This window comes from Sus scrofa, chromosome 3, assembly GCF_054392235.1.
Source record: "Sus scrofa isolate SSC_HxYL_T2T_F1_AM1 chromosome 3, Sscrofa_HxYL_maternal_Yorkshire_Landrace_v2.0, whole genome shotgun sequence".
NCBI classification, from domain to species: Eukaryota; Metazoa; Chordata; class Mammalia; order Artiodactyla; family Suidae; genus Sus; species Sus scrofa.
In genome coordinates, this window is record NC_139385.1 from 30,787,032 (window position 1) to 30,805,557 (window position 18,526).

Genomic DNA, 18,526 nt, shown 5'->3' on the forward strand with positions numbered 1-18,526 from the left:
CCCTTTGATAACTGTAAGTTTGTGTTCTGTATCTGTGAGTCTGTTTCTGTTTTGTAAATAACCTATCATTTTAATGACTGAAAAATAGTCCATTCATCTTATAAGACATAATTTCATCTGGTCTCCTTATATGGGACATGTAAATTGTTTCCAAAATTTTCTATCACAGATGGTGCTGCATACTCATGTGTAGAGATTATTTTCATTGTGAATTATTTCCTCATGATAAATTCCTAGAGTGGGATTTCTGACTTAGACCAGAGAACATTTTTGTAGCTCTGTACGCATAGTATCAGATTGCTTTCTAAAAGCGTTGTACCAGATTGACTTCTAGGTAAAGCTGCACAGTGATGTAGGATAACAGACATGCTTTCCTTTAATGTAATGAAATGAATAACAACAACAGTTTGTCTAAAAATTCCCACCAGTAACAACAACAACAACAGACAAACCAGTTACAGCCTGATTCTTTAAACATTGAAAAGTAGTAGACAGGGAGAGAAACCAACAATCCTACATGTTGTATCTCTCACCCAGAACCTGCAACTCCACTGTCCTTCTAAAAGTGATGCTGAGACAAAAACAGGTGAGTTGACAAAATTCTGAGTCTTCAGTGGTGATCACCAGTGTGGAAAAAAGCAGACTACATTGGTGACTGGGCAGCTGCAAAAAAATGTCTAAGAAACCTTTGAGCATAAACCCCCCTCCCCATAATTCTGCAGGACCTTATAAGGAGTGGGAGAAAGTAGCAGGGCTCAAGCTGAATCTTCCAGGAGTGGGACATATCTGTAGCTTGGGTGGGAGTGGTATGAACGCATGTTCAGGAAAATTGGCCAAACGTTAGAAAGAAGTGCAGAGCCCAGGTTTTCTGGCAAGGGCACTGACTACTTCCTTTTATTTATTTACTTTTTTTTTTTTTTTTTTTTTTTTAGGGCCACAACCACGACATATGAAAGTTCCCAGGCTAGGGGTCTAATCTGAGCTGTAGCTGCCAGCCTACAACACAGCCACAGCAATGCAGAATCCAAGCCGCGTCTGCAACCTACACCACAGCTCACGGCAATGCCAGATGTTTAACTGAGCGAGGCCAGGGATCGAACCTGCAACCTCATGGATGCTAGTCATATTTATTTCCTCTGAGCTACAATGGGAACTCCCTAAGTACTACCTTTTACCCAACCCCTGTAACCTCAAGCTACAGTAAAGAATCCATACACCAGTCCTTGAGTTGCGGCCAAGAAAGAGGGTGAAATAAACTCACCCCAGATGATGTTGGAGAAAATGTCAAGAGAATTTGCCTGATTATATCAGAGCAGGAATATCAGGGAGACAGAGAGAATGAGAATCTGGAAGAAAAATGTGACCTAAGATTCATAAAATATTTGTGTTCATAGAACCTAGTAATGATATAAATTTAATTTTAAAACTTTATAGATGAACAGTGTGCTACTGGCAAAAGAATAGATATGTAGATCAATGGGACATAACAGAGAGTCCAGAAAAAAGCCCCTCACATTTATAGAGACTTGATTTTTGACAAAAATATCAAGATAATTAAATGAGAAAGAATAATCCTTTCAGTACATGGTGCTAGGATAATGGAATATATCCATGTGAAATAATGAAGTTGGACCTCTACTTTACACCATGGTCAAACATTAACTTAAAATGGATCAAAGGAGTTCCCATCGCGGCTCAGAGAAAACAAATCCAACTAGGAACCATGAGGTTGCCAGTTCAATCCCTGGCCTCGCTCAGTGATTAAGGATCCAGCATTGCTGTGGCTGTGGTGTAGGCCAGCAGCTTCAGCTCTGATTCAGCCTCTAGCCTGGGAACTTCCATATGTTGCAGGTGCAGCCTTAAAAAAAAAAAGTATGAAAAGATGGAGTTCCTGTTGTGTCTCAGTGGTAACAAACCTGACTAGTATCCATGAGGATGCAGTTCAACCCCTGGCCTCACTCAGTGGATTAAGGATCTGGCATTGCTGTGAGCTACGGTGTAGTTCATAGGCATGGCTCAGATCTGGCATTGCTGTGTCTGGTGTAGGCTGGCAGCTGTAGCTCCAATTCGACCCCTAGCCTGGAAACTTCCATGTGCTGTGGGTGTGGTCCTAAAAAAAAAAAAGAAAGAAAAAAAGAATATGAAAAAACACTCACAGAATCAATGAAAGTTATGCAAATTATGTATCTGATAACAGAACTGGTTTCTAGACTACATAAAGAAGTATTATAATTCAATAATATGAAGACAAATAATACAATTTAAAAATGAACAAAGGGAAGTTTCCTTGTGGTGCAGTGAGTTAAGGATCTGGTTTTGTCACTGCAGTGGCTTGGGTCGCTGCTGTGGCTTGGGTTTGATCCCTGGCCCAGGAAGTTCCACAAGCTGTGGGTGCAGCCAAAAAATAAAATAAAATAAAAAATAAAAATGGACAAAGTAACTGAATAGACATTTCTCCAAAGAAGTTATACCAACGGCCAGTAAACACATAACAAGAACTCAACATTACTAGCCATTGAGAAAAATGCAAATCAAAAACACAAGATACCACTTCATAACTACAATGAGAATAATAAAAAAGATGGAAAACAACAGTGTTGGTGAGAGTGTGGGAAAAGCAGAAACTTCACATATTGTAATGGAAATATGAAATGGTACAGCAGCTTTGGAAAATAGCATTTGGCAGTTCCTCAAAAGTTAAACATAGAGTTACTACGTGACCAAGCAATTCCACTCTTAGATATATGCCCAAGAGAAACAAAAACATATGTCCACACATTCTACACAAATATTCATAACAGCAAGATTCATAATGGCCAAAAGTGGAAACAATCCAAATGTCCACCAACTGATGAATGAATAAATAAAATATAGTATATCCATGCAATGAAAGACTATTTAACAACAAAAAGAAATGAAATAATAATAAAGGCTACGACATGGTTGAACCTTAAAAACATTACGATGAGTTGAAGAAGTTAATCACAAAAGAACATCTATTGGATGATTTCATTTATATGAAATGTCCAGAATAGAAAATCTATAGAGATAGAAAGTGCATTAGTGGTTGCCTAGTGGAGGGTGAGGAGGGAGGTGAGAGATGGGAAAAGGATTTGAGGTGACAGCTAAGAAGCATGAGGTTTCTTTTTGATGTAATGAAATGTTCTAAGATTGATTATGGTAATGACTATGCAATTTTGTGAATATTATTATATTTACACATACAAATATTTGTAGGAAACCATTGAATTGTACACTTGAAATGGGTGAATTAAATTGTATGTGGATGGAGTTCCCATTCTGGCATAGTGGAAACAAACCCAACTAGGAACCATGAGATTTTGGGTTCAATCCCTGGTCTCGTGTTGCCATGATCTGTGATGTAGGTTGCAGACACGGCTTGTATCTGGCGTTGCTGTGGCTCTGGTGTAGGCCAGCAGCTACAGCTCCAATTAGACCCCTAGCCTGGGAACCTCCATATGCCGCAGGTACGGCTCTAAAAAGACAAAAAGACCAAAAAAATTGTATGTGGATTATATCTTAATAAATCTGTCATTTTAAAGTTTGTAGATGAGGTGATAAAACCACAGAGCCAGAGGAAAGGAGGGATTGAAAAACCAAAGAAATGAATTAAAAACTAAGTACTATTAATGATGTAATAAGTAAATTAGAACCAGTGAGGAATAAATCATACAAGTCTAGACATCTTAGAGAACAGTTTTGAGATAGCTACACTGCTATAGAAGAAAAAGACAAATACTTAAAGCAATTATAAAGAATATGGTTCTTTTAGTAGATAACCCAGTAAATGGTGTAGATGATATATACTGAGATATAAATGCAGAAATTTTTCCTAAGATGAAGAACTATTTCTGCAAATTTTAAGAGTAGGTTGTGTTCTAAGAAAAACAGACACAGAATAATTGACCAAAAGAAACAATCTGATTAAATTATTGCATTTCTGGGATAAAAGATATTCCATCAGGCATCTAAATAAAGAAAAATCAATAAAAGTGAAAATAATCTGATGGGCCTCAGACTTCTACATGGTAACCTAGAATGCAAGAAAACATACTGGAACAACGGACTGCAAAATCCTAAGGGAAAGAAAATGTGACCTAAGAAAACTGCTCTCAGCCAAGTCACTCGTCAAAAGCATCAGACACTCCCAAATATGCAAGAGAGAACTGAGCCCCAGTAAGTCCCATCTTCTAAAGAAAAGATGAAATCAGCAAACTAACAAATCATTCCAAGTAATGAACCCTTATATGGTCTATGTTAAATAGAGACCTAAGACAAAGAATGGGAGAATTATCGCTGCAGAACAAAATGTTGGTGTTGTAATCCCTGACAAAGTAAAACTTATATCATCAAGAACAACAAAAGGATGGGAGTCCCTGTTGTGGCTCAGTGGTGACGAACCCAACTGGTATCCATGAGGACATGGGTTCAAGCTCTGGCCTTGCTTAATGGGTTGGGGATCTGGCATTGCCATGGGTGTGGTGTGGGTTGCAGATGTGGCTCAGATCTGGCGTTGCTGTGACTGTGGCACAGGCTGGCAGCTGCAGCTCCAATTTTAAAAAAGAAACGAAAGAGAAAAAACAATAAAAGGAACCAGAGGAGAGGAGATGAAAGAGTGAAAGTTACTTATGTCATAGTTCATAACGTAATCAATGAAATTGGTCTAACATTGAGTCACATGTATTTACAGATAAAATGTGATATCAGGATTTGCTTCAAAATGCTTCAAAGAAAGAAGGAAGAAAGGAGACAAAAGGGAGGAAGGGGGAGAGGAAGGGAAGGGAAAATGAAAATGGTAGTGGTTGGTATTGGGGAAGCGCATGAGGCAAGAATTGCAAAATGTTGATAATTATTGAAGCTTGATAATGGGTATATGGTAGTTTATTATACTGTTCTTATTTTCGTATTTTAAATTTTTTTCAAAATAAAAAGTTAAACTATAGTAACAAAGTTGGATTAAATGATTTTTAAAAGCATAATGACTTTAAGATCTAATGACTTAAAATTGTTGTTCAGTTAAGAAGCATCTTGCTAAGAAGGTGGATATTGAAAGTTTTCATCACAGGAATTAGGATCCCTGGCTTAAGACCATACTACAAAGCTACAGTCATCAAAACTGTATGGTACTGGTACAAAACAGAAATATAGATCAATAAAACAGGATGGAAAGCCATGAACTAAACCCACACACTTATGATCAATTAATCTATGACAAAAAGGCAAGAATATGCAATATATAAAAGATAGTATCTCCAATAAATGATGCTGGGAAAACTGGACACCTATATGTAAAAGAATGAAATTGGAACACTCTCTAACACCACAAAAATTAACTCAAAATGGATTAAAGACCTAAATGTAAGGATAGATACTACAAAACTCTTAGAGGAAAACATAGAACACTCTTTGACATAAATCACAGAGGTATCTTTTTGGATACACTTCCTAGAATAATGAAAATAAAACAAAAAGAAACAATTGGACCTAATTAAACTTAAAAGCTTTTGTACAGCAAAGGAAAATATAAACAAAAAGAAAAACAACCCACAGGATTGTGGAGAAAATCTTTGCAAACAAAGTGACTGGCAAGGGATTAATCTCCAGACTCCACAAACAACTCATAAAGCTCAATATCAAAAAAACAAACAAACAAACAACCAAATAAAAAAAAATGGGCAGATCTAAATAGACACTTCTCCAAAGAAGACATACATATGGCAAAAAAACATTAAAAGAGGCTCAACATTGCTAATTATTAGAGAAATGCAAATCAAAACTACAATGAGGGGAATTCTTTTGTGGTATAGTGGGTTAAGGATCCAATGCTGTCACTGCAGTGGCTGAGGTTGCTGCTGCAGCGTGGGTTTGATCCCTAACCCATGAACTTCCACACGCCACAGGCCTATCCAAAATTTAAAAAAAAATGATGAAATATCACCTCAAACCAGTCAGAATGGCCATCATCTAAAAGTCTACACATCATAAATTCTGGAAAGGATGCAGAGGAAAGGGAACTCTCCTACACTTTTTGGTAGGAATATAAATTGATGCAACCACTGTGGAAAACAGTATGGAGGTTCCTTTAAAAACTAAAAATAGAGTTACTCTATGATCCAGCAATTCTACTCTTGGGCATATATCCATAGAAAACCATAATTTGAAAAGATACATGCACCCCAATATTCATTGCCACACTATATATAATAGCCAAGACTTGGAAGCAACCTCAATGTCTGTCAACAGAGGAATGAATAACGAAGATGTGGTACATATATACAATGGAATATTAACTATAAAAAGGAAAGAAAGAATGCCATTTATAGCAGCATGGACTTTCCATCTATGTCATCTTTGATTTCTTTCATCAGCATCTTACAGTTTTCAGAATACAGGACTTTTGTCTCTAGGTAGGTTTATTCCTAGGTATTTTATTCTTTTTGATGCAATGGTAAATAGGATTGTTTCCTTAATTTCTCTTTCTGGTGGAAATTTCTTTAAAAACTAAAAATAGAACTACCATATGATCCAGCAATCCCACTCTTGGGCATATATCTGGAGATAACCTTAATTTGAAAAGACATGTGCACCCCAATGTTCACTGCAGCACTATTTACAACAGCCAAGTATGGAAGCAACCTAAATGTCCGTCAACAAATGGATAAAGAAGATATAGTGTTGGGGTTCCCATTGTGGCACAGCGGAAACAAATGCGACTAGGAACCATGAGGTTGCAGGTTCAATCCCTGGCCTTGCTCAGTGGGTTAAGGATCTGGCGTTTCCATGAGCTGTGGTGTAGGTCGCAGACACAGCTTGAATCTGGTGTTGCTGGATAGGCCAGCAGTAACAGCTCTGATTGGACCCCTAGACTGGGAACCTCCATATGCCACAGGTGTGGCCCAAAAAGACAAAAAATAAATAAAAAAAGAAGAAGACATAGTGTGTGTGTATGTATGTATGTATATACACACATAACAAATAGTATATATATATATAGTATATATATATATATATATATACACACACACACACACAGTGGAATATTACTCGGCCAGAGCAAAGAATGAAATAATGCCATTTGTAGAAACATGAACTAACATAGAAATTATCACATTAAATGAAGTAAGTCAGCCAGAAAGACAAATATCATATATCTCTTATATATGGAATCTAAAAAAAATGATACAAGTGAACTTATTTACAAACCAGAAATAGACTCAGAGAAAACAAATTTATGGAGTTCCATTGTGGCTCCGCAGGTTAAGGACCCAGTGTTGTCTCTATTAGAATGCAGGTTTGATCCCTGTCCTTGCTCAGTGGGTTAAGGAGCTGGCATTGCCACAGGCTGCAGCATAGGTCACAGACATGGCTCAGATGTGGTGTTGATGTGGCTGTGGTGTAGGCCTGCAGCTGCAGCTCTGATTCAACTCCCAGCCCAGGAACTTCCATATACTGCAGGTGCAGCCCTAAAAAAAAAAAAATTATGGTTACCAAAGGGAAAGGGGGAGAGGGATCAATTGTGAGTTGGAGATAACATATGTATGTATGTATGTGTATACATATATATACACATATACTAGATACATATATATATACACATATAGATGTGTACATATACCTATTATATATATCTATTGTATATACATACATAATGGATATATATGTATATACATAAATATAGTAAATATATATACACCTATATACATAATAGATAACTATACTATACTATATATAAAATAGGTAACAAGGACCTACTGTATAACATAATGGAAAATGCTATATACCATAAATACTGTATACCATAATGGAAAAGAATCTAAAAATATATGTATATGTGTATAACTGATTCACTTTGCTATACACTTGAAACTAACATAACTTTGTAAATCAACTATACTTCAATTAAAAAAATTAAGTTTTGGAGTTTCCTCTGTGGCACAGGGGGTTAAGGATCTGGCATTGCTGCAGCTGTGGCATGGGTCACAGCTGCAGCTCAGATGCAATAACTGGCCTAGGAACTTTCATAGGCCATGGGTGCAAAAAAGAGAAGTTTTCATTACAAGAAAAAGAATTATAACTGTGTATGGTGATGGATTGTGTAGATATAGGATCATTTGATATTATATGCAGCATATTAATATTATAATACAGAATATAATGTCAAATTTATATTATTCTTTGTAATATGATAATTTCACTATATATGAAAGTGCCAAATCATTATATTGTATACCTGAAACTAATATAATGTTATTTTTCAATTATACCTCAATTGAAAAAAATGTCTTTTAGGAATCAGTGTCTCTTGTGGTGAATAGTGATTATCTGAAGTTCTGCAGACCCTTCATTTTGACCTTAGTCTTTTTCTTCTAATATATTTAAGTAAAATTAAATGTAATGTTTTTATTTACCATTGTATTTACTCTTATACTTATTTATATTACAATTATACTATTTAAATATAATGTAGAAAATATATTTATATTTTTATATTAATATAAGTCATATCTATTTATATTACATCATGTATGATATATAATATCAAATGACTCACTCTCATAAAATCCTCTTGTCTACCTGTACTCCATCTTCAGTGTGTTTGTGTGCCTCTAGAGAGGGCTGGAAGGATTGCCATCAAAAGTTATCTCTGGATGTGAGTTTGAGAAAAAAAAACTGGAGTTCCCATCGTGGCTCAGTTGTTAGTGAATCTGATTAGGGACCATGAGGTTGCAAGTTCGATCCCTGGCCTCGCTCAGTGGGTTAAGGATCCAATGTTGCCGTGAGCTGTGGTGTAGGTCGCAGACTTGGCTCAGATCTAGCATTGCGGTGGCTGTGGTGTAGGCCAGAGGCTACAGCTCCGATTGGACCCCTAGCCTGGGAACCGCCATGTGCTGCAGGTGCAGCCCTAGAAAAGACGAAATAAAAAAGAGAGAGAGAGAGAGATTCGTTTCCTTCCTTTTTTGTTCTTTTCAATACTTCCTGTTTACATTATTTAAAAATTATTTGTATAATTAGCACCTTTTTTTTTTACAAATAATAAAATCATTACTCTTTAAGAGGTGTTGTTCCAGTTATACAGTTACACAACTGTGCCAGTGCTGACAGTTGTACATTTCAGAAGCCAATGACTGAAATGGTTCAATACCTCCGATATGAAATTTAAACCCCCAATGTGCTAATAACCTGTTTTATTTTTTGTGTGTCCAGGAAGCATCTATGATTTTTACTTCCTCAAACAAGGGGGTGGACATTGGTGCACGTGGACAGAGTATATCACCAAAGAGGAAGAAACTATCCCAGCACATGCAAAGGTAAAAGAGAGTTATTGGCCAAGGAACTTTGGTAATGACCTGATATCCAGAGGCACTGAGTCATTGGAGGGGTTAACATCAGCACTTTTAAGAACTTACTTTAGGAAAAGGTTCAAACATGAGCTGGCCTGAGCCTTCAAAAGCATGGACCTCAGAATCAGAGAGACCCAGATTCCTTACTCAGCCTTCGCTGTCTGTGCCCCAGTTTACTACACAATAGCAGAAAAAATACTTAAAGGATGGTTTCAAAGATTGAAGACGTTTTACATGAAGATGAAGCACACGCTGGGTGCAAGATCAATGCCATTGCAGTTCTGATTACTATCACTATCATAATGCCAGGTCATCAGTCTACCTCTCAGATCTCTCAGCTGAAAAGGATCACTGCCTTTTCCTTACAATTCCCAGATAAAGATTTCTTAAATCAGAATTCTTAGTAAAATGGGTACTGATTAATAGGTTAGCAGATGATTCACCCACAACCCCTGCTCATTTCCTTGTGGAAAATTTTTCCAGATGTACCCTTTCATTCCTCTATTTGCAGTATCTAGTGGGCATAATGTATTTTTCTGAGAGTGACTGTAGATTGTTCCAGCCCCAGAGAGAGTAATAGGTGGTGCATGTGAAAGTGGAAATATTGACAACTGAGTCAGACACCAGACAGGACCACAGCTGCTTCTAAAAGGGGTGTGATAAGCAGGAGTGCATGTGTGTTGAGTTCAGGACACAGCCTGGAGGCTGTGTTGTAAAGAACCCCCAGCACTGAAGCCCTAAATTTTAATTCTCCTTAAAGAGCTTCATCCTCTGAACTCCAGGGTTTGAAATCTTGCCAGATTAACATACAAATAAGAGTCTGATGCAGAAAATATTTTAATTCTACTGGGAATTTTTCCTTTGTCAACAAACTGTTGAAGCTCTTGAAAATAAAAATCTATGACACACAACTTGCTTTAAATTCCCAGACTTGGTAGCAAAATAAGCATCTTACACCTAGTTCTGGCTATCACTTACTGGCTATATGGCTTTGGACAAGTTAGCCAGCCATCTTCCAGTTGCAATTTTTTTTTTTTTTTTTTTTTTTTTTTTTTTTGTCTTTTGTTGTTGTTGTTGCTATTTCTTGGGCCGCTCCCGCGGCATATGGAGGTTCCCAGGCTAGGGGCTGAATCGGAGCTGTAGCCACCGGCCTACGCCAGAGCCACAGCAACACGTGATCCGAGCCGCGTCTGCAACCTACACCACAGCTCGTGGCAACGCCAAATCCTTAACCCACTGAGCAAGGGCAGGGACCGAACCCGCAACCTCATGGTTCCTAGTCGGATTCGTTAACCACTGCGCCACGACGGGAACTCCAAGTTGCAATTTTTTCACTTGAAAAAGTAAGGTAATAATATTCCTGCCTCAAGAGGTCTCTTGTGGTGCAGCAGGTTAAGAGTCCAGCAGTGTCACTGCAGGAACTCAGGTTTCTGCTGTGGTGCAGGTTCAATCCCTGGTCTAGGAACATCCACAGGCCGAGGTATATGTACCTTCCTCAGAGAGTTATTGGAAAGACCACAAGGGATAACATGGGCCAAACAACACCTGTTAATTCTCTTCCTTACCACTTCGATTCCTTTGTCCCGTCTGCTCTTTTCATTTTGATCAAATTATTTATCAGGGAGTTCCCATCATGGCTCAGCAGTTAATAAACCCAACCAGTATCCATGAGGACGCGGGTTCGATCCTCGGCCTCGCCCAGTGGGTTGCTGATCAGCATTGCCATGAGCTGTGCTGTAGGTCACAGACATGGCTCGGATCCCTTGTCACTGTGGCTGTGGCATAAGCTGGCAGCTGTAGTTCCGATTCGACCTCTAGCCTGGGAACCTCCATATGCCATGGGTACGGCCCTAAAAAGACTAAAAAAAGAAAAAGATGTTCTATTCAAGGTAACAGGGATTCCAGGACCCCAAGACCAAGTGCTTAAAGTCCAGTTAGAGTCTGAATATCAGGAAGAGTATTGCAGTTTCCATATTGAAAAAGGGATTAAGAGAAGGAATTAAGAATCCCAGTATTAGGAAAAGCAGATGAGGCTCAAGCAAAGGGAATGGGGGTCAAGGGTCACACCTAAGCCTTCTGGACAAGCAGTATAGATGGCGTGTTGGAGGTGGGCCTTTTCTGGGTGAGGCAGACAGCTTGGTTCAGAGCAGTGGTCTCAGAGGGCAGCACCTATAGACCCATTCTTCCTATAACTGGTGTTTATAAAATGACAGTTCAGGGGTTCCTTTTGTGGCTCAGAGGTTAACGAACCTGACTTAAGTTCCATGAGGATGCAGGTTCAGTCCTTGGCCTCGCTCAATGGCTTAAGGATCTGGCGTTGCCATGAGCTGTGGTGTAGGTTGCAGACACGGCTCGGATCCTGCGTTGCTGTGGCTGTGGTGTAGGCCAGCCGCTCTAGCTTCAGTTTGACCCCTAGCCTGGGAACTTCCATATGCCACGGATGGGCCCCTAAAAACAAAACAAAGCATGACAGTTCAGTAGTTAAGAATATAGACCTTGGAATCAGACAGACTGGGATGGAAACCCTTGCATTTCCACTTACTTGCTGTGTTAGTGAGCTCTGAATCTCAGTTTCCTCATCTCTAAACAAGGACAATAATGCCCATCTTAACATGCAGGATACCACTTAATCCTCAAAATAGCTCAGTGACCTATGTGCCATTTTTAGCCCCAATTTCACAGATGAAAAAATTAAGGCATGTCATATTTGGACAGGTAAAAAAACACAAAACCATAAAGGTAAATAAGAAATGGAGCTGATGGTTAGGAAGGATAGAACCCAAGTCTCCTGAATGCCAAGACCCAGTCTCCTGAACCCTGTACCAAGACTCACCCTGTCTTTGTGGCACAGGTCTCAGAACTCATCATCCCCACAATGGAGACGGCCCGGCAGACTTTCTTCTTAAAAACCTACCTGGACCATGAGATTCCAATCCTGTTTGTAGGCCCCACCGGCACTGGCAAATCAGTCATCACCAACAACTTCCTTCTCCACCTTCCCAAAAATACCTATATGCCCAACTTCATCAATTTCTCTGCCAGAACCTCAGCCAATCAGACCCAGGATATCATCATGTCCAAGCTGGATCGACGGCGGAAGGGCCTTTTTGGGCCTCCCATAGGAAAGAAAGCAGTGGTTTTTGTAGGTAAGGCATTGGCCTGGGTCTGGACACACCAGATTCTTCTACTTTAAGCTATAGCAAAACAGAATCACCCTTTGTTGGGCCACTGTATATCCTTTTACTCTCTCTGGGAGATAAAATATTTCTGGTTAATATGTTTCAGTCTTCCTTCCCTCCCCTTCTTTCATCCTTCCATCCTTTCTTCCCTTCTTCCTTCCCTCCCTGCTTTCTTCCCTCTCTTCCCTCTATCATTTTTGTTTCCTGTTCTTTCCTTCCTTCATTACCAGGTATTTACTAGCCATGCATACTCTATGCCAGATTTTCCGTAAGCGAGGCATGGTCCAGGCCTTTTTGCCCAGAGGAGGATCCCAGTTTCTCCTGAAATGAAACTGAGCCTGTGGATCAGGCAGGGTTTCTCTGTAGCGAGAAGTAATTAGGTCCAGGAAGGGACTGTGGTTTTTGCCCTCTGCATCTCCAGAAGCCACTCACGCTTTGTGATAAGCTCCTGTTCCATTATGTGCCAGATACATGTGTTATCAGTAAATGGAGAAATCTAACAGTTGCTAAATAAATATTTGTGAAATAAGCACATTGAATTTTCCCAGGATTTTACCTGTTTACAAAGCACTTCCTCTTTTATTTCATTTGAGCCTCACAACCCCGCGAGTTTATTAACCATTATTATCACTTTCCTGGTCAGTTAATTGACGTGTCGGAGGTTAAATTCATTGTTCAGGGTTGAACATCTAGAAAATTCCGAAACCAGGTTTCTTGGTGCCGAATGCATTATATTTCCTATTGTCTTACTGCTGACTCATAAAATTAGCATTTAGTAATAGTAATCACTTAGTCTTCTGGGTTATCTCATGTCTTATCTTTAAAATCCATGGATTGGTAGTTAATGTTGCCTGTATTTATAGCCTCACAAACTAACAATAGCTCCTTAGAGCCAGAATACTACTTCCTTTTCCCTTTCTTTTCCTTCCATTCTTATTTCCTCCAACCTTTTCTCCCTTTCTATTTTTATGATATATCCAAAAACAGTTTAAGCTTTGCAGCCAAAAAGATCTAGGTCCAAATCTCACTTTTTAACCCTAAGCATATTGTGACTTAACTTCCGTGACCTTCAGTTACTTACCGGTAACATAAAAGTAACACATCTTCCTTATAAAGTCATTATTTGTATTAGGTGAGATAATATGTATAAAACTCCTAAAATGTTACATGACGCAGAACTGGGCATTTAATCAGTATTCGTTAGAGTTTATTGAGTGCCTTCTATGTGCCAGGACTGAGCAATATGCGTTTGGAGAACATCAATCCCCGCTCTGAAGGAAATCACAATCTAGTCTTGCCCTTTTGATTTTGCTCTACAGAAACCCTCACATGAAGCCTTCCTGCCACTGGAGTTCAGCTATTACCTCAGCTAATGCCCTGGTGACTCGGAACATGACTGTCTTCCTCACCGTCATATCCCTAATAATTAACAAAATGTCTAGCACAATGTAGAAAAAATGTGTGTGTGTGTGTATATGTGTGTGTGTGTGTGTGTGTGTGTGTGTGTGTGTGTGTGTGTGTGTGTATATGTATGTATTTGGTTGAAGAAATAGGAAAAAATTAAATGCCTGGTTGTTAATCCCAGTCTATTCATTGGTAAAGTGATAATGCACAAAGATGTTCATGAGGCAGGAGAGCCCAGAACCCAGGAAAACCTCTTCCATTATGGTGAAAATGTCCACGGGCTGAGCCCTACCTAGAATGAGGATGCCACAGCTGGGCACAGACTGTCCCATGCTCCCACCTGTGAGAGCAGAGGATTCCATAGACTTACTCTCTGTGGCCATGGCTTCTTTCCCCAGACGACCTCAACATGCCAGCCAAAGAGGTGTATGGGGCCCAGCCCCCCATCGAGCTCCTGAGGCAGTGGATCGACCATGGTTACTGGTTTGACAAGAAGGACACCAACAAGCTGGACATCATTGATGTGCTGCTTGTGACAGCCATGGGCCCCCCTGGAGGCGGAAGGAATGACATTACCGGTATGTGAAAGAAGGGGTCCGTTCCTCTGTCCCCGCCCCTCAGAGCCAGACCTCCCTCATGGATGGAGGGTTGGCGCAGGGCACTCTGTCCTCATGGAGGTGGAGAAAGGTATGTTTAGGCTGTAGCCAGAGAGGCTTGAGTTAGCTTCCAAGACTGGCATATGAATATTTTATGTTGGAAATTGTGTGAAATAGGTTGGGAAGATGGAAAGAGAGTTTGAGGAGTCTTTGGCGAGGCCCTAGAGGAACAGAGAGTCTCAGATGAAGAGGAGAGTTCAGTGTGGCCAGCATGTTCTAGGAGGAAGCCTAGATCAGAGGTTCTCAAGCAGGGGTCATGATGGATTCACCTGTTGTGTTCCTTACAATTCTTTAGATTGCCAGAGATAGAGCACCTGACCCAAAGTGGCCTAGGTAAACTAATTATAATAAACAAATATGATTTTCCCCTGTCATCTAACACTTTAGAAGTATATTTTGCTTTAGCTGCAACTCAATCCATTTCTGAAATTACCACGTGTTTATTCTGAGATGCACCCTTGGTTAAGAATCTTAATGCCTTTCCAGATTTAAGATTCTGTGACCCTGCTCTTCCTTGTGGCATTTGCTCTTCTCATATGAAAAATAAGAAAATAAACAGAGTGATTTTATTTAGGTATACAAACCATTACCTTCCACTGCACGTATGGAGTCTAGGGGTACCTTGCCTTGGGTTTGAATATAGCAGGATCTCAGGCACTTAGCATCTATAAACTGAGTACCTTTCTCATTAGTGAGAGGGAGAGGAGCTTAGTATTACTTTTCTCTAAGTCCTAGCCACTCAATGGGAGGAAAAAACTTGCCACCATCTATCTGATAAGTTAATATGCAAAATATGTAAGGAACTTATACAATTCAATAGCAAAACAACAATCTGATTTGAAATCAGATAGAGAATTTGAATAAATGTTCTTCTAAGAAGACAAAGATGGTTAACAGGCACATTAATAGATGTTCAAAATTGCTAATTATTAGAGAAATGAAAACCTAAATCATAATGAGATATCACTTCACACCTGAAAAATTGACTATTATCAAAAAGTGAAGAGATAACATGAAGTGTATTGTTGGTGATGCAGACACTGTGGAAAAACAGTAGGGAGTTTCCTCAAAAAATTAAAAATAGCGCTACCATACGATCCAGTAATTCCACTTCTGGGTATATACCTGAGAAAATGAAATCACCATCTTAAAGTAATATCTGAACTTCCAAGTTCATTGCAACATATTCATAGCACCCAAATCCCATGGAAACAACCAAAGTGTCCATAGATAGGCGAACGGATAAATAAAATACGGCATAGATGTAAATATATAGATAACACACATGAAATATTATTCAGCCATAAAAAAAGAATGAAAACTTATGTTTTGTGATAACATGGCTGGACTTTGAGAATATTATGCTAAGTGAAACAAGTCAGACAGAAAAAACAAATACTATATGATATCACTTATATGTGGAATCCAAAAAAAGCCAAACTCACAGAAACAGGAGTAGAATGATGGCTGCCAGGGGTTAGGGGTGGGAGGGAAATAGGGAGATGTTGGTCAATGAGTACAAATTTCTAATTATAAGGTGAATAGGTTTGGGGGAATCTAACAGTACAGCATGATGACTCTAGTTAAATACAACGATAGAAGTGTTACTTAACCTTATTGTGGAGATCATTTTGCAATAGTTACACATATCAAATCATCACGTGGTAAACCTTCAACTTATGTATTGTATGTCAATTACATTTCAATGAAACTGTGGAAGAGAATATTCCAAAGGGAAAGTCTGGAAGTGCCCACTGTGGCACAATGGGATTGGCAGTATCTTTGGAGCACTGGGATGCAGGTTCAATCGCTGGCACAGTGAATTAAAGGACCTGGTGTTGCCGCAGCTGGCATAGGTCACAACTGTGGCTCAGATCTGATCCCTCGCCTGGAAATTCCGTATGCTATGAGGTGGCCAAAAAAGAAAAAAAAAAATTATTTGAAAGAAGTTCCCACCATGGCTCAGTAAGCTCCTAACCGTCTTCATGAGGATGCAGGTTCAACCCCTGGCCTTGCTCAGTGGGTTAAGAATCCAGCATTGCTGCAAGGTGTGGCATAGGTCACTGATAGGTCACAGATATGGCTCGGATCCATCGTGGATCTATTGTTTGTCATGGCTGTGGCGTAGGCCTCAGCTGCAGCTCCAATTGACCACTAGCCCATATGCCACAGGTGTGGCCCTAAAAAAGGAAAATCTGCAACATCATCAATCAATTCTACTTCAATAACAAAAGTAGTTGTAAGAAAAATAAAGGGTTATCTTTTTCCAGTAAATAGTAATTACTAACATTTGAGCGGCAGTTGACCGTTTTCAAGCTATGTCACAAATATGATGTTTGCAAAGACCCTATACATCTATAGTCATTTGAAATGAGGTTTATTAATTTGTTGCAGCAAGAGGTCTGCACAGCATGGAGAGCCATGAGAGTGCCTGGTGAGAGGGAATTAAATGGGCTTTGTACTTGGTGATGTGAGGAAAGGCATAAGGAGCCAAGGGCTCTGTTCTGGATTGAGTACTTCCAGAAACTGGGGACAATTTGATGAGTGGGTATCTTAAATTTTTTTGCAGGAGGCAGAAGGAATGAAGTTGTCACTTGGTAAAGAAGTAGAGTCACTCATATTACCTAAGGAAGAGGTTTTCATGATTGCAGAGCAATCTTCTTTCTATCTTGTTCCATCATACTTAGGGAATAATCTCATTTGATGTTGATATTTAATGAAATTGTATTCAGTGGAGAAACAACAACCTAGGTAATAATCGCCAGACCAGCTGCCAGTTGTCAGGGCTTAGATGGGAAAACTGAAGCTCAAGGCAATATAGTATGACGGCTGAAAGCATGATTGGGTAGGAGATGGATCTAGGTTTAGGCAAGTTATAATAAGCAATAACAAACATTAAGTATTATTAATATTTTTATTATCAAAGGATTAAATGACTTTCTCAGGTTCAAACAGCTATCAGTAATTCCATATCAACAAAGTATAAAATATTATTCTGGCATTTAAAAAAAATACCCAGGGAGTTCCCGTCGTGGCACAGTGGTTAACGAATCCGACTAGGAATCATGAGGTTGCAGGTTCGATCCCTGCCCTTGCTAAGTGGGTTAATGATCCGGCGTTGCCATGAGCTGTGGTGCAGGTCGCAGACGCGGCTCAGATCCCGCGTTGCTGTGGCTCTGGTGTAGGCTGGCAGCTACAGCTCCGATTAGACCCCTAGCCTGGGAACCTCCCATATGCCGTGGGAGCGGCCCAAGAAATGGCAAAAAGACAAAAAAAAAATTTAAAAAATACCCAAAGAGCTACATATGTCAGCACATAACTATAGTGGAGAGTATATATACGTGTGTGTTGTGTATATATGTACATATATACATATATAGACACGTGTACGTGTGTGTGTATATATGCATATACACATAAAACTATGGAAAGAATGTTGGAAAAATTGCAACACTATGGCGGAATCTTTTTTGGCTCTTTGCAAATTCCCATAAACAAAACAACCAGATTGCAAAGCCAAAAACCTATGAACAACATTTACAACAAAACTAGTTGGCATAATATTCCTGCATATTCCAAGGTATAATTGGTGGGAACGAACCACTGGTGGCTACAGACCCACATGTTATCTGCATCTGTGCAGGAGAAAGCCGAGAGAAGTACTGAGACATCTATCTAACAGCCCTAAAGTGGTGGAACCCAAAAGTAGTCCACAAGCATTCACTGTAAGCATGACAACCAATATGAGAATAGGAACTGAAGTTGGCAGGACTTTTACCTACTCAAATAACAAAGAGAGCCTGTGAGCAACACTTAGGGAGAAGCACCCTGCCCCTGAGGCTTTAAAGAGAGATCCCTAGAGTGGCCAAGCAAGGAGAGTGCCAGCAGAACAGTGGAACCTGCTCCTAAATGTACAGAGAGCAGT

At 39.5% G+C, this 18,526-nt stretch overlaps 1 protein-coding gene across 2 annotated transcripts in view; it reads left to right on the forward strand.

The window, feature by feature from the left end:
• DNAH3 (dynein axonemal heavy chain 3) overlaps positions 1-18,526 on the forward strand; it is a 215,527-nt gene that overhangs the window by 130,197 nt on the left and 66,804 nt on the right. For both annotated transcript variants that reach the window (XM_021086503.2, XM_085017379.1), the window contains 3 exons: positions 9,226-9,329; positions 12,214-12,508; positions 14,344-14,523. In XM_021086503.2, the coding sequence (XP_020942162.2) occupies positions 9,226-9,329; positions 12,214-12,508; positions 14,344-14,523 (579 nt within the window). The remainder of the gene's footprint in view (positions 1-9,225; positions 9,330-12,213; positions 12,509-14,343; positions 14,524-18,526) is intronic.